Raw genomic sequence first — 17,627 nt, 5'->3', positions numbered from 1 at the left:
GGGGAGTTCACTGGCAGGATGGACAGGTGTCTGTGTCTGCTTGGCCAATTCTGTTTGCGTATGTTTGTAGTGAAGGGTGGTGGCTGCAATGCACTATGCAGCCTGGCCAGGTGTACTTTCTCCAGTCTAGAGAGCTGGGTTTCTGTGATGCTTACGTCAGGTGGTGGGTGTCCAAGGACTTGGTTGATGCCAGCCAGCTCCAGTGCTCTAAGTGTCATAATTGTGGGGTTTTTTTATGCTGGTGTTGCCTTGGGGTGGGGGTACTGTTTTCAGTATGTTGGTGTAGTATTTGTGTGGGGTTTGCACTATTTGTCTGTGTGTAGGTGGGTGGTCACGTAGGTAGTGGCATGGGTGTTCTGTGTTGTTTATGGCTGCAGCAATGAACTGTGTTCCTCTCATGTCAAGGTGTGAAGTATGGGAAGTGTTTTTGTTTCAGTGTGAAGGTGTTTGATGAGGGTGCTTTGTTTGCAGCCTGTGACTATCCTGAGTGCTTTGTTTTGTAGTGTTTGGAGTTGTATGTTGGTGTTGGATAGTGTGGGCACCCAGGCAGGTCTTGCATAAGCCAGCATTGTTCTGATGAACTGTTTGTATGTGGGTGCTAGTGTTTCTTTGTCTTTGCCAAATTTGGTACTGCCTAGGGCCCTAAGTGAATTGATTCTGATGTTTGTGTTGTTGATGTTGTTGATGTGAGGGCCAAATGTCATGGAGGTGTTGTAAGTGACCCCTAATATTTTTGTTTCGTGTATGTGCAGGATTGGGGTGTTGTTTAATGTGATTATTATTATTATTCCACAAAGAGATTGTCGTGGCGTCTCGTTCGGATCGAACTTCGAGGGCACGTTACAAGTGGCTAAAAAAGACACGAGAGGACACGTTTGGTCTGTATTGGTGCTCCTTTGTGTGGCTGGTCATTAATGTGTCTGTGGATTTATTAGGAGCAACCTTGAGTTGTTCAGTGTAAGCCAATGTGATAAAGTGTTGAGATATGTTGTGCTTATTGAGTACATATGTCTGCGGATGGGTGAGTGGATGTTATTGTGACATCGTCTGCGCAGGAGGCAATGTGGATGTGTGGAGGTGGTTTTGGTATGTCGTACATGTATAGCTTGAAGAGTGAGGGTGATAGGATGGAGCCCTTGGGAATCCGTTGGGTATGAGTGATGTGTGTGATGACTTGCCTGAGTAGTGTACATATGCTTGTCTTCCTGATAGGTAATTGGCAAGCCAGCGTTTGTTGTTGTGTAGTATGGTCTTGTAAATTTTGTTGTGAGAGGGAGGTGAGGGATGGCATCAAAGGCTTTACTGATGTCTATTGTAAGGAGTAGTGTTTTGTGTGCAGGTTTGCGGGAGTTGATGCCATTGTTTATGCTTTGTGTGAGGTTTTATGATTAGTGTTGTGGTTGAGTGGTGAATTCTGAATCCGTGTTGTGTTGGGGGAAAGTGTAATGTGCGGAGTGTCTGTGTTCAGTGTGAGGGGCTCTATGACTTTTGATGGTTTACAGAGTAGTGTGATTGGTCTGTATGAGGCATCCTCAGTGGGTGATTTGTTGGGTTTGAGAAGTGTGATTATTTTGCCAATTTTCCTGATGTATGGTATTTTGGAATGTGAGTAGGAGAAGTTGGCAATGTTTGTAACTGTTGTGATGCCATGTGGGCCTAGTTGTTTGAGGTTTATGTTTGTAATGTTGTCGGGCCCAGCAGTGGCAGAGTTTTTAATTTGTTTTATGACCCTTTTGGTGTCGTTTGTGGTGGCTAGGCTAGCTGTTGGGTTTAGTGGAAATTGTTGTTGGCCTCTGATGATGCATCTGTCTTCTTTGTATTTGGGTAACCTACTTATGTTTGTGTAGTGTTGTATTAGTATGTTTGCTTGTGCTTGTCTGGTGGGGATGTTGTCTGTGTTGGTGGTGATTGCTGCATGAGTGTGTTCTTGTTTGCTGTTTGAGTTGTGTAAGCTGCGTATTGTTTTGTAAAGATATGTGATGTTGGATTTGTGGTTCAGTGTATCCATGAACTTGAGCCAAGCCTGTTGCTGTTGCTCTGTGATTTTGTTCTGAATTTGTGTGTTTAGTTCCTGGATTTCTCGAGCAGTGATTGGTGAGTGAGGGGTAGGTGTTTGTCTGAGATTGTTGCATTGACAGATTAGGCTGGCTAGCTCAGGTGTGAAGTTAGGGTTGTGTTGTTTTCTGTTGCCCTTTAGTATGTGTTTCTTGTCAGCCTCTTGGATGATTTTGTTAAATTGGGCAACAGTGTGGTCAATGTGTGTGATTGGAAGGAGTTCAGAATGCAAAGGCCCAGAAAACCCAGAAGAGGAAGGCTCTGTTGGATGAGCTAGATGAACTGAAGAAGAAAAGGCGTACAGAGGAGGGCATCAAGGTGCTTGAGCAAGCAGCTGATTAAAATGCAGAATCAATTTAAAGAAAGGGGTATTTAAAAATAATTGCAAAGTTCAATGCCATGAGGCGATCTTTGAAAACAAAGCAACAGGAGCTAGCCACTCTTGAACAGAACATTAAAGAAAGAGATGATGAAATAGCTGCCAGTTGAATGTTAGGGTAGTGGTGTTGAAGAGTGTTCTGAACTGTATTGACATTATAATGTACAATCTTGTGTGCATTACTCAATATTTGTCATGATTTGACACTATTGAATTCATAATAATACCATTGTGGGCTTGATTTTCTGATTTGTGTCTTTTATGTTCCTCTGTGTCTGCCTGCTCTATGCATTCACACGTTTGCTAGTTATCAACTCTAGGAGATGATAGAATTTGTACGGTTAGTCTCTCAGTCATGCTGAACCTGTTGTATACAAGTCTTGGAAAATTGTATTGATGGCCATGGAGAGTCATTGAAAATCATGGAATTATGTTTCTAAATACCAGTACAGAGCCTGATTAGATTTCATTATGTTACATTAGATTGCATAACATTGCATTAGGTTATGCTATATTGCATATGATCACTTTAGATTGTATTAGAGAGTGTCAGCTTGAATTTGAATGCATTAGTTTCCTACAACACATTCACACATATGGCAAGGTATGGCCATAGCCTCTGCTGCAATAATCTGTTCCCTTAGCTGTTGTAGGGTGTGAGGGCAACTTCTGAACACCCTTTCTTTTAGATGTCCCCAAAGAAAGAAATCGCAAATGCTCAAATCAGGTGACCTTTCAGGCCACTATAAATCACCTTTCAGAGACACCAGATGTCCAGGAAACGTGCGTTTCAAAACATTGAGTGACTTTTGGGCTGTGTGAGCTGTAGCCTCATCCTGCTGGAACCACACATCTCCCAATGTTTCATTTTCAACAATGTTTTCCATCCTGCGCTGCAAGAAATTTTGCAACATTGCAGCATAGTGTTCGGAATTCACTGTCATGGTTACTCCTTCCTCTGAGAACGACTCCAACAGTGTGTTGCAGCCAACAGACAACATATTCCAGATATTGTTTTCAAAACATGAGTGGTATTCTAAATGGTTTCTTATGCTAACCTCTAGGAAAATAAACTTTCTTCTTTATGTACCTCCATTTCTCTTTTCTTTTGCCTCAAAACTGCTCAATTGGTTCTGCCCCACCCTGTATATTGGGAGGTTGAGATTGTATTGACCTTTTAGGCAATTAGAAAGATTTTCCACCCTAATACAAGTACCTACCTATTATAATTAAGATATTTTATTTCAGTCTTTAATTAAGGGGAGCGTCTGGGGTCAAATTTATCTTGGTTATTTACAGACAGATCGATTTGATATTTGGTACACGTATGTAAAACGGAATTCTAAGACTTTTTTTATTTGTGTGAATTTTTCTAAAAAATGAAAGAAAACGTGAAATTCATAGAAAATGGCCAAAAAAGGGGTACTTTAGAAAACCTTTCTCCTCCTAGGATTTGCAAGCTACAATATCAAAACACATATCATTTGATGCGTAAAAACCATATCTAAAAAAGTGTGTATGCGTTTTTTGAAATTCTCATTTTTGTGGGTGTGGGAGCATTTTTTGTAAAGTTTTCAGAAATTTTTCTATTTTACCCCCCGCCCCTCCCTTTTTGCAGAATAAAATCTAAACTATAACGAAATTAGAAAAACGCATACATACTTTTATAGATCTTTTTTTTCTAAATCGAATGGTGTTTGGCTCATTGATGTAGCTTCAAAACTGTAGGAGGAGATAGGTTTGGCATGAGAGAGGTTTTCATGTTTTCAAATTGTTCAGTAGAAGTGGAAACCATGGCGCGCTATGTAAAGGCATGTAACGTACTAGCTTAGATACCAAAAGTAAGCGTTAGCTCTCTTCAAAGTCAGTCAGCAGTGCAGATGACAACTTTATCAACACCTCTCCACATGATATCTGTCGGGTAACTGAGCTGTAGGTCCAGCGACAGCACATTTATAGAGCTTAGCCGTAATTATCTCCATAGGATTTTGTGAAGGGACCCCAGCACCCTCCCCCCTTTCTGGATCTGTTGTGAACGCATAAATCAACGTACAGAGATGGTTCTAGTACTGTTCGATGCGGCAGAAAGTAAGCTTTAAGATGAGCAAAGAAACCGGAAAAGCCAAAAATTTCGACTTTTACCCCAGACGTTCCCCTTAACCCTTTCACGGGTAAGTTACCATATATGATCACTTGAAATCGCGTCACAAAAAGCCTCACCATGGCCTCCTGTTTGTTTTTGAGGCATCCTTATAATGCCTCAGTCAATCCCTAATTATCTGACCATCGTTCTATCTATAGCATCACCAGCTGCAAAGTCCACAAATTGAAATATGAGCATTTAAATGAAGGTTTTGACTCAGACAAAGGAATTGACGCTCTTTCCGCATTTTCTTCAAAATTTGGAAGTATCAATATATATATTTATCTATTTTGGCAACTTGATTAAATTTAATTAAATTAAATTTTTATGTTTCTAATTTTTCATTTGCATAAGCTGAATTTTAATTATAAAGAAAAATTTTGTGTACTGAAGCATTTATTGAATTCTTCAAGTGCAATTTAAACCTTCAATAGGCAAAATTTGCAAAAATTCATATAAATAAATATATTGTATAATACTTCTTACTTTCTTGAAATGGTTTCTGAAATTTTAATTTCTGGATATTTCAATGCTTGCCCGCTAAAGGGTTAAATATGTGAATTTATAACTAGAAACAAGAAAATTATTATAAAACTATATATAAAATAAATAAATGCAGTGAATGGAAATAAAATGTTTGAATTGTGCACATGTTTATTTCAAACAGTGTTAGCATTTCTCATAACTTGAGACTCATTTCAAGTCGTTTGAGGTTTGCTTGGTTATCGTTCAGTTTATGTTTAGTATTGGTTTATTCGTATGAATTAAATGGGAACAGTGCAGTCAGTCACTCATTCACTTCTAGTCGGTGTGTATAGAGGGTAGAGTCTGGTAGATTTATAGGACATAAAACTAGTAGATCTATTGATAGTGCTGTGCACTGTGTAAGTGGTAAACACCACCTTGGCCTGTTGGCCATTGTTGAATGCAATAAGTGCCCTTGTTAGCCATCCAATATGATCCATATACTGTTATTGTTAGTAGGCTAATTGCAACATAAAAAATAACCCTTCAAAAAAGACAAAAAAGCTGAAAAAATAAAAAAATCAAATAAATGAAAAAAAATCATGAAAAAATAAAAAAATAATTTATTTTTTATTTTTTTTTTATTTAAAAAAATAAAAGAAATCACCAACCCTGGACTGCATTAGGTTACAATAAATTGCCTTAGGTTACATTAGATTGCTGTAAAACACAATAGATTGCATTCGATCACAATAGATTGCATTAGAATGCAATAGAGTGCAATACATTGCACTAGAATGTAATAGATTGGGTTAGAACTTGAAAGATTGCAGGTATTAGAATACACAAGAATGCATTAAAATGTATTTAGGCAGCATTTGCTTTCAACAAATTATTGAAATGGAGATGAGTTTTTTCAGCAGTAGCATTGGGCATGCCAGACATATGCACATTATGATTGGGTGACCTACAAGCAATCAAACAAGCTGAAGATGCATGTGGTGATGGCGGGGCTGATCAAGCAATCCATAGTTTATGATTGATCATGGATGTCCGATCCATATTTTATGATTGGCCATGGATGCCGATTTAAGGTCAAGGTGGCTGATGGAGAGCTTGAAAAGATGCCAATATCTCAAGCTGAAAGGCCCTAGGTACTTTACAGCCTGGAGTTCAGTGCTTGCAGCTTTCACTCAACAATTAAAATTAGACATAAAATATAAACATTTGTCTCTTTAAGTTGACCGCAATGAACTAAATTTCATTAAGTAATTACAACTCATGCTACCAAACAATTTTCCATGATGCACACTAAACACGCAATTCAGGAAGCGGGACTACATACCACGACAAGAGCCTATGTCACAGCATGCAATTAATATAGCTTCATTCCCAGTGCACAATCATGGTTGATCGTATCCAACTGGAAATGATCATGGTTGACGGTATCCAACTATCATTTGTATATTCACTGCAAGATAATGCTCATTGGTGATCTTGAATTTGTGCATTGCATTTATGCAATTTGTGAAATTATAATTTCTAAATAGGTACCAACTTTTTCAATTTAATTCTGAAAGCATCATGTCAATTGAATTCTAATAAGGATAACTAATTTTTGCATTGTAGTTCTGAAAATTAAGTATTGCATTTCTTTTAAATTAAAAACATTCTCTTACATAAAAAAAACGCTGAATTTTTTCTTCCAACTCCTACGACATTTGATGATGTCACTCGTATAATTAAAAGTTATGCGAGTGATTCCTGAATATACAAGTGTATTTAAGAACAGTTTCTGAAATAGTAGGGACATTTCCATTACCATATTACCTCACTGAATGAGGTTCATAAAGTACTTACCACCAAATCCAATCATTGTCATTTAATTTAAGATGTATGGACGACAATTTTATCTTTGTTCCCACGATGCTTATTTGTACCCGCAGCCGCAGCAGCTGTAGAAATATGTGCCAAAGCCATTCAAACCAACCCAAGTGTTGGGTTCCTGAAGAAGTGTCGCATTCTTCCGCCACTGACTGGTCAATATAACCTCAGCAAATGTTAAGCATTAAAATCACAAATACTTCTTGCTTACTTGTTTAGTGGCTGGTCCTTTAAGTTGTGAAACCATTTAAAATAATTTTTTCTGATATTCATAACTGATTATTAACTTTTGCATTATATATATCAATATATAAAATAATTAACTATCTATTTTGTTTATATATCACATTATGAATTTAAAATACTCGTACACGAATTTCTGAGATTGAAATTCTGCAAGCGTCACCACTATTAAATTTTAAGATGCCATATGTCTCATGACTAAATGCTCTTTGATTTATAAAAATCAAATGATTGCTGCTTCCAAACTACTAACATTTTCTGAAAGACCTGAGACATTTTTAAATTTTGAAACAAGTTTCCATCATTTAAATCTTAGTGTGGAATGTGGACCAATTCTGTTTACTGTGAAATCAAACTTGACATTACCAAAACAACGTGTGGGACACTGTCTCCTCTTATGATTACATTGCAGTACAATGTGCCCATATGCCATGAAAGATTTGCAGTTTATCTCATCATATTGTGTGGTATCCAAAATTTTGTGAGTATTGGGGAAAATGTAAGAATTTTTTGCCAAAGGTTTATATAATTTTTGTTTATTTTAGAACATCTTCATTGCAAAAGTTTGTCAGCTATAGATAAATGACTAGTGAATGTAATCAAGTAAGGCGTTGCTGACTCAGTATTGGATTCCAAAACATGGCCCATGCATGAAAGCAGATCCATGATCCATGACAGTTTCTGTTTAGCTCAGTGTATCAATTGTCACTGCTGTGTAAGGTGTAACATGGTAGGCTTTTGGATCCATTTTCTATTTTTCTTATATGAACATGAGATCATATTTACAGAATTCCTCACTGAACTTTAGTGCTCACTCAAATCTCAATATTATTTTTATCTCATTCTAAATATCAATGTTTTGCAGATCTTTGCTTATTTTATACTGCCTGTTATTTTGGAAACAAATGCTTTCATATTTTTTTATGTCCAATGTAGTGAAAACATTGTTTATAGTTAATATTGGTAAACATTTAACCATTTTGGCATGGCTCATGTTGTGAGCAAAAAACTATTGGCTACAGATGATGCATTGGAACAAGTTCTTCCTTTGTGTGTAAGTAAAGGTGGTTTTAGATTGGCTAGAGTGAAATTAGACCATGATGGCATTGTTGTAAATTTTGTTTTACCTGATGGTGTACCTATCAAAAATAGTTCAGAAAATGGTAGAAACCACTCAAGTGAGAAAATTCTCTTGAAAGCCCCTGAGATTGTTGGTTCTTGTGTAACCAGATCTACGGAGTCAATTTCAAAATCAGTGTTTCTTAAAATTTTTGCATATCCCATTGATGAATCCAAGAGGAATCCAAGCCGGCGTCGCATCTCCATAACAATGGAGTTTGAAACGCAACCTACCATGGAAGAGAATTATCACCATGCCATGAAGTGGGCAAACTTTGTTCATGATATGTTGCAGCCTGATACACCTATATTTGGCAGTCCAGGTGTGGTATATAGTTTTTTTAAATTTATTTGTGATACAAGTTTCTTCTTGTTTTGAATGTAAACTTGTTTAACATAATTTTGTTTCCCTTTGAAACCTTTTCTGTTTCACTGCTTACTTTCTGCTTTTTCCTACAAGTCCATGTTCATTGATAGAAAATATGACTTTCCACTATCTAATTTATATCTATTTTAACTAAAAAATTCTATGTTCTCCATATGTGTGTTGCTGCTTTTACTAATTCATATCTTAGCTTATTGCAAATGGGGCGACTTGGACCATTTTGATATTTAAGCAAAGAAAACCCTGTGTACTCAAAAAGTTTTGGCTTATGAAAATTGTGTTAATGGCTCTTGAATACTAGGAAATAACCTAAAATTGCAATAAAGTGATAAATTTGATATATTGACGATGTGACTATTTGTATCACAAAGAGGTAAGTGCTGAATATGGCCTCAGTCAACCTGCTAATAGTACAAGTGGTCCAGTAGAATCTTATCTGAGAACAAATTAATGAAGTTATTGTTTCAAATTTTTATCACCAGCTATTTTACTAACTGCAATGACTGTTGAATGTCCAATAATTGCTTAATTTGATTAAGATTAATTTTAACAATCACCACAAAATCTCAAATTACTCATTTGTGATTGTTTTAAGCATTTTATTTTTGTGTTGGTTTTTTTTATTAGTTCTGTTTTGTGTTGGTTTTTTTTATTAGTTCTGCTGATATGTTTGCTTTACAAGGTCTCTTTATAACAAGGTCTCATCCTCTCATTATTCAAACAGATGTTTGCTTTCTAGGAATGTCCTCTACTGACAAACTGCTTGTGCTTGTCAATCCAAACTCAGGGCCTGGGAAAGCCTATCAAATCTTCCGTAAACAGGTGAAGCTTGTAAATCCTAGAATAATATTTTATAATAACTATTTCTTAGTAATAATTTCCATTCTGACTCTCTCTCTGACTAATTTCCATTCTGACTCTCATTCTGATGAAGATAATTTGAAACCATCAATTAATAACTTTCAAAATTATCATAATGCTGTCCTGTGTGAATTGTGGCACAGCCAGCTACTCATATCTATTATGGCTGAGTTTTGACCACTGTATCTTAGGCCGAAATTGGCCACAATATTGTGAATAATATCGGTGTTTCTCAAGCCAAATTTTACAACTATATTCTGTCTCCTAACAGGTTGCTCCAGTCCTGAGTGACAGTGGTGTGGCATATGATGTGATCATCACTCAGAGGGCAAATCATGCTCATGATCTCATGAAGACTTTGGATCTGCAGAAGTACAAAGCTGTGGCAGTTGTTGCTGGTGATGGGCTTCTGTATGAGGTAATTTGACAAAACTTGTTTCCAGCCTTCTAAACTATTTTGAGTTTTGCTGTTGCTGCTGCATGGTTTCTATCTCATTAAACCTGTGATCAAATTGCTGGGCGGGCACCAACATATTGAATTATCTGTGTTAAAGTTGTTCATTTTGTATGAAATTCAAAGCTGTGTTTATATATTTTTTACATTTATCCAATTGTGCAAGCAGCTTAACTTGCATGATTTTTAGTGCATTTTCTTATTTATGGAAAAAATGCACTATTGTGCTTGCCATGTCCGTCTACCCATCCGTCTGTGACTTCACGTTTTCGTCGATAAGAAAATGAGCTCTCTGTCACTCACTGCAGTGAGTACCACTGAGTTATATTTTTCATGTTCTTCTGTCAGAAATTAATTATTGATTACTTTTTCTTAGTGTAAAATATTATTTCTAAGCCATAGTTTGTTTGATTGCATTTATGATAATGAAATCAAATTGTCAAGTTCTCAAAATTCTGTGGTGTCCTAGGTCTACAATGGTCTTGGCTGTCGCAGTGACTGGATGTCAGCTTTGGGTCTGCCAGTATGCATTATCCCTGGGGGGTCTGGCAATGGTCTTGCCAAGTCACTTGCTTACTGGAGGAAGTTAGTTGCATCTCACTTCTATTATTTGTGCTCTCTGATCCATTTTTAGCAACATAAATTGAAAATTTTGGTCTATTTTTCTAATCCCTATTATATTTTTTTAGTAATGCCTTTCATATAATGACTTACTACCTCAATTTTTCTTGAGCCCAAAATTTATAATTTAAAGAAGCTCTAAATATTTAATCAAAAAATTGTTTTCTTAATTGTTATAAAAAGATATAACTTCATTTCAGAGACCCAGAGCTGAAGAGGCCAAGATCCCAGTGCTTAATATCGGCACTAAACCTTGTACGTGGCACACCCAAGCCAATGGATCTCATTCTCATCCATTCCCATTCAGGCAAGGTTAGTCTGGCATTTCCTCCAGATGTTTCAATGACACTCCTTTTCTGGCAAGGTGGGTCCTGCACTGGCACAATAATTTCACGAAGTATGATTGAATACATGTAGTTCCTCTCACAAGTTCCGTTGCTTCGGGATCTAGATTTTTCAATTCATAAAGTTATATAGAAAACAAGATAATAGAAGAGCTTGGCAAACTGAATCATGTTTTACATTGCATAATGTAAAAGTGAACTTCCTACGATAGAAATATCCAACCATATTCTAATTTTGACTCAGGGTGTCTGGTAAGATTATCTATAACGATTAAGCCAGTGTGAATATAGATTAATTCTTCTATAAACTCCAACGAGCAATAGGCTTTTTTTTAACTTGGTACATTTGGGCCTGATCTCTTATGGAAGCAACTTAATGCCTGTGTGCCCTTGTTTCTGTTGCTTTTCAGCTTTTCCTACTTTGTATAAAAGAAAAATGTTCCTTTCTTTCTAGGTCCAGCATTTAATTTGCTCCTTATAGGTACTTAGTGAATCATTTTTTTATTCAACCTATGACTTGATATTAAACTGAAAGTCATAAGAAATACTTTGCCAATAAGGTGAAAGGCCTTGATTGAATGCAAATTTCTGGCTTGCAAAACATCAATACCAATTATTCTCCCACAACAACTACTTGATTTTAGTGTTCTGCCACTGATCTAAAATTCGCCTTCCACACAACACTTTGATGAAGTTTGTTCTCTAATATTCCAAGTATCAAGTTCCTTCATGAAAGAATAGAATTTTGTCTCCAAACCCATGTCTTTATCTGAATCAAACTGCTCTTTTACGTGCATGTTCGATTTTATTTTTCACATGCAACAGTATTTTCAACTCACTTTTTTCCTCAAGTAAATTTTATCTTCGTTTTACAGAGGTATATTTCATTCCTGTCATTTGGCCTCGGGCTTCTGACGGACATCGACATCCAGAGTGAGCGTCTGCGCATTCTAGGAGAGGCACGCTTCACCCTCTGGGGTATAGGGAAGGTGATGGGTGAGTCTGCTGTTCTATGCCTCACTCTGCAGTGATCATCGGTCGCTATGATGGCATAGGGAAGGTGAAGGGTAGAGTCCCTGTTGCTCTACCGTGTCGATCATTTACTACGATAAATTGATTTTTCACACGCCTAATAATTTACATTTTACAATGCCGGTACGAACAAAATTAAATTTAAATATCCCGTTGTTTTCATATACAGTGAGGATGACTGGATAACAGCTTATAAAATTACCTATTGACCTAATTGACCTAAACGTTCAGAAAATATTTTTCATTTGGTACACGATAACCATTGCTGTTGTGCTGACTGTAAGCCAATAATTCTAGTTTAAGTGGAATCTTTACGACAAATGAATTTTTTCAGATTGCTTTAACTACCTATAAGCACTGACCTTAGATGAAGGCAAGTGAAGCTAATTCTCCCTCTAGCAAAGCATGTGAATCTCTTCTATCATAATTCTCTCTAATATAGAATGCAGGAATTATTTTTTTTCAGTTCAGAGAAGATACAGCGTGACCATTTCTTTCAAGAGAGCGTCTGGCATCAAACGAGACGAGGTTGGTTGCTCTTACTTACAATGCTACATTTCGGTCATTGTATAGCAAAATTAGCTTTGAGCAACCGTACACAATAATAAAGAAATTTTGAGTTGAGTTTAGTATAGATATCCGATCTAACTTTTTATATATTCCTGGTCAAAATCGGCAAAGTATTGAATTTGTTCACGACAAATGGTAAAAATAACATTTTCTGCCAAATAAGAACATGTGACTTCTGGTTGCTGCTTTTGTCTGTCGCATACAGGAATTTTAAAAATAATCAAGAAATGAATAGCAGTAGATCGGCAACAAAAGTGTCGATATCAATTGACGATAAATTGGACATTGTGAAGAAATATGCGGTGGACGGGGTGTGTCAACGTGGCAAAGTAGTCCCACCAGAATCAATATTCAATTCCCTCTATATTGGTCAAAAAGATGTCACATAAAACAAATAATTCTTTCTCTACCCAATTCCGAGTGCTAAATATACGGTAAAAAGTGACCTTTTGGTAGGCCCAACATAGATCAGTCATTTCCATTCATTTGAAGGTTTAAAATACCTTAGGTTTAAATTGCTTTATGAACAAACTGCTGTGTGAACCGAATTTCGGTATGAATTTAATTCTTTCGGTGGGGTTTCACTGTGTTATATTAATGAGATGAATGATTAAATCCATTATGAATTGAAGTATTTTCCTCTATTAATTTTCAAGTACCTTCTGTTTCTGAACATTTTATGATCCATTTGCCATTACTTCACATCAAGTTATTAATTTAATGTTATGTTGTTAGCATGGGATGGTTGATTGAAGTTTCTTTTGTCCAACAGCTGAAAAAGTCAGCCTCACAAAGTGAACTCCAATCTCAAACTTGTGAAAGCAGGCGCCCTAACCTCCAGCACAGCATCTCCTGCCACGCCCCTCACCCTGAAGACCCGCCCTCCCCTTCAACTCCTGACGAAGATGACGTCCCTAACGAGTTTCCTGGTAATCCTGAAGTAGAAGATAATGATGACAGCTCTTCGTTTCCGTTGGGGCATAGCAGAGACGAAGTAGAGCTTGGGCGTGACGCTCTTGATGAGTCGCTGTGGAACAAGAAGACTTCGACTCGTAAGGCAGACTACTCCCACCTACTACAGAAGGGAGGCGCTGATGCAGCCTGTCCGTTCTCCGATCCTGTGCCTGAAGACTGGGAGACCATAAAGGGTATGGTTAACTAGCCATTAAATTAAAGGGTATAGTTGCCAATTGAGAAATAATTATCTTGCAATAATTATTTCGGTCTGGTGCTTGCAGCAGTGGCGACTTAATATTTTTGTTGCTAATCAACCATGCTACGGTACTTTGCAATAATTATTTGGTTCTGGTGCTTGAAGCATGGACGATTTTTTTTGGTAGCTGCATAACCACACTATCTTGCAATAATTATTTTTGTCTGGTCCACCGAGCAGAAGCGACATAGTTTTTTTGAAACCAAGTCGAACGAAAGTCACGAAATGAACGAAATTAAATTTTATTACTGATGATCGCCATTCTTATGTTGTTGCATATGACACTGCCAGTTGTTAATTATAGCAGAAGCAATTGCTGACTTAAACGTCTTTCATGTCTGTCATAAGGCGTGAAAATTGCGAAGGATGAAGATGCTGGCCTCTAAATGTTGCTAAAATGCCATAGGGTATTATTGTACAATTAACTAAAGTTCGATGTATGAACAGGTGAATTTTTGTTGGTATACGTGGTGTATCAGTCACACATCAGCAGCAGTGTGATGATGATACCTGAAGCAGCTCCCGATGACGGCATCATGTGGCTCATCCTCATGCCAGGCTCCATGAGCAGACCTGCCATCGCTAAGGTCTGTAATACTTTCTTTAACCTACAAACTATTTCTTCCTGATACAATTACTCTACTGCTTCTGTGATATATTTGTTTTAAGTCTAAAACTTTATTAATGTTGATAATGTAGCTTCGACCATTTCTTATCCAAAAGTCGGAGAGGGAGAAATTTTCAAAGCTTGCTGGCAATTAACGCAAGTTAGATAAACAAATTATGTAATAATTGGTGTACATACAAAAGTTATAAGCAGCTGACGTTGCAGCACGGGGCGAGAGGTTCATAAATTACTCCTCATCACAGTTTCACTTAAAAGTTCCTGAATTATTTTGAATCAGTAGTCCCAAATTTGCAAGAGGCGATTTGTTTAGAAAAAGTGTTGTGTCTTTCCTATTGTTATTTATTTCAGCGTCCACTTGAGGCAGCTACATTATTGTTCTGGCTGTTCTCAGGTGTTGCTGCAGTTAGACAACGGTATGTACGCTCGTGTCCCTGGAGTGCGTCTCATCCCTGTTACCGGGGTGCGCATTGTGCCCCACGACACCCAAGGGCTCCTCACGATAGACGGCGAGAGCATCCCCTTTGAGCCCATCCATGCTCAGGTCCTGCCGGGCCTCGCGCGGGTTCTTGTGCGATGAAAGAAGCTGTGTGTGAACGATAATTCTGAAGGAGAACTATTAGCAAGTTGGAAAAAATTGCAACCAAAGTTCACAAGAACGTCCGTTGTTCGATAAAGATTGGAGACAATTTTTCTACAAGAACTATCAGCAAGTCGGTAAAGATTAACTAAAATTCTCAAAAAATACTATCCGAAAGTTGCGTGTTCCTGGTAAATTAGGCTATTGCAGATTGATTCTATTTTTTAGAGATTGCAAGCAAAACTTCTCGATTTTTAGAAGCTTTTTTTGAAACGCAGTTTTCTGGTAAAATTAAAAGCAAAAGGTAGTCACGCTATTTAGCCTACTGGAAAACATCTGTAACGTGAAGTCTTATTTATAATTGTTCTTCAAAATTAAATACCATATTTTTTAAGACTTTATTTCTTAATTCAATGTACGGAAATAATTTTCAACGCCATAACGATGTTTTTACCAAATAAACTTAACCGCAATCCCGTGCCTGTCATGTATTAAACACACTCAGGCGTCTAAACATATGTAAAAGAGTTTATTTTTATAATCAATAAGTACCGTATATAGTATACCTATTTGCTACTACTTAAATATACCTGTACCTATTGCAGCTGAAATATACCTGTGCCCTGTGGTGAGGTCTAAATCGCTGCTATGTACGTCTAACCTGCGTCTAGTGAATCAACCTACAATGGTTGTGCTGCACAACTGTGTGCCTTACAGGTTGAATCGTGTATACTTCTGGGTTCGTGATAATAAATGTTTTGTTATTCGCTTATATTGTGAAGTTTGTTTTGGATATTTCTAAATATCTTAGTAAATATGAGTTGAAGCGTTTCCTATATGAACATCACTCAATTATGTTTACGTGTTACTAACACCCTGTAATCAATTCTATTCTTAAGCTGGATGATATACACACGTGACACGAGTAAGATCTTGTTTACATAGATCTATTGATTGTGCAATATATAGCAGCTCACTCAAAAGGCACGTACCTATGCTTCTTTGTAAGCAGAGGTGCGTTTCTATTTGAATTATCTTCCTCCTTATTACACATTATATGCAATGCTACACCGTACATGGGCACTTTTAACAGTAACTTTGACAATATAATTCATGTTTTTGGACACTATGTATATTTTTGAGGGCAGTCGAGTTGTCGGGTATCTATTGTTGGAATGCAAACGTTCTTTGCTATCTTGATATTTTCTGAAGAACGTCTTACCGTGGTTGTTGCTACTATGTGTTGGAAAGTCTCAGGTGAAATGGGTCTATATGTTTCATCCCATTTTTCCACCCAAATAAGACTATCTAGTTTTATTAGTCCAATGCACTCGCCACTTGTCTTTCTTTTATGTCTTTCATTACTTAACAGATTAAATGAAATTTATCTTGATAAATTTTAATCCTTTGTTGGTACAATGACAATCGTTCAAAATCTATTTTCTGTTGAATACTTGAGACAACAATAACGACAAGTTGCTTTTGTAGTTGGCGTTACCATTATTCAGTTTATATATATATATGCATCAACTCCTGTTTTACGAATGTTCTTATTATTCTGTGATATATATTACCTAGACGTCCGTGGTCTACATTCCAGCGCCAATTCCTTTTCTTACCACTTTTTGGTCATTTTAAGAGAAATGTGTTGTTGCTTTTGTATTAATGTCACAATTAGTATCTTTTATTATCATTGCCCTTTCTATTTTGCCATTGTGCATTCTTACTATTTAATTCCAACTGTCTACTTTGATCTAGAAGTCTCCGATACAAGCTCTCGCCTTTACACTTCATTGGGATTCTTTTTCAGGTACTTCATCAATTTCCCAGTCATCAATCCTTGCCTCTGTTGGAATTGGATGCGTGCTGACCTCCTGTCACGACCTTTAAATCAGTCATACACGATGTATAAAAGCTCTTATACAAGCGTCAAAAAATTTAAAGTTCGTGTCACACTCCGAAGTTAACAACAAGTTCAATGAATGCGTGTTAGCAATCCTAAAAGACTAAAGCATTCCGTTGTGCATGTCAACATCCTTAAAAATACAGAAACAATATACTAAAACATTCGGCAATGTCACCTTTGCCTTCACACAATCCCCTCTCTCAGCCCTCCACTCCTCAAGACCCCACTCTTATCATCCCCTCCTCTTCCTCAACCTCCACACGTTCTCCAAATATCTCTTCGCACTCTCAAACATAGCCTCAGTTGCTCCCTCAGACAGACCCACAATCATTACATCCACCCTTCGCTTGTCTCTCGTGCCCCACTTCGTTAATCTCACCTCCCTCATTCAGAATCACCTCCATCATAGACTGATACTCTCTCTCTTTGGAATTGGAATTGGGGTGCGTGGTGACCTGCGGTCACGACCTTTAAATCGGTCATACACGCTGCCTAAAAAAACTTCCCTCAGACAGACCCGTAATTATCGCCATCCACTCTTCGCTTGTTCTCTCATGCCCCACCTCGTTAGTCTTGCCTCTCTCATTCAGAATCACTTCAATCATAGACTGACGCTCTCTCTCATACGCCCCACATTCCATCAACAAGTGCTCTACAGTTTCCTTCTCATCCCCATCACACATAAAACATTTATCTTCTCTCCTTTCATTCCACCTGTATGTACGTCCATTCACACCTAGCGCGCCTG

At 37.3% G+C, this 17,627-nt stretch overlaps 1 protein-coding gene across 3 annotated transcripts; it reads left to right on the top strand.

Annotated features, from left to right (window-relative positions):
* The first annotated feature begins 7,920 nt into the window (after window positions 1-7,920).
* On the top strand, window positions 7,921-17,301 carry LOC108665784 (sphingosine kinase 2). Of its 3 annotated transcripts, XM_018152586.2 has the most exons (11): window positions 7,922-8,223; window positions 8,467-8,611; window positions 9,398-9,495; window positions 9,806-9,952; window positions 10,458-10,573; window positions 10,810-10,921; window positions 11,829-11,949; window positions 12,452-12,513; window positions 13,328-13,703; window positions 14,216-14,355; window positions 14,788-17,301. In XM_018152586.2, exons 1-11 carry the CDS (start codon window positions 8,155-8,157, stop codon window positions 14,971-14,973), a joined length of 1,572 nt encoding a protein of 523 aa, XP_018008075.1. In that variant the 5' UTR covers window positions 7,922-8,154; the 3' UTR covers window positions 14,974-17,301. The 3 variants fall into 3 exon arrangements, with proteins under 3 accessions (XP_018008073.1, XP_018008075.1, XP_018008074.1); XM_018152584.2 differs by having other exon boundaries at window positions 7,921-8,611; XM_018152585.2 differs by having other exon boundaries at window positions 7,922-8,611; window positions 9,413-9,495.
* The last annotated feature ends 326 nt before the right edge of the window (window positions 17,302-17,627 follow it).

The sequence above is a fragment of the Hyalella azteca genome, unplaced genomic scaffold (genome assembly GCF_000764305.2).
Source record: "Hyalella azteca isolate HAZT.00-mixed unplaced genomic scaffold, Hazt_2.0.2 contig7076, whole genome shotgun sequence".
Lineage (NCBI taxonomy): Eukaryota > Metazoa > Arthropoda > Malacostraca > Amphipoda > Hyalellidae > Hyalella > Hyalella azteca.
This window is presented reverse-complemented; position numbering and strand designations above follow the sequence as displayed.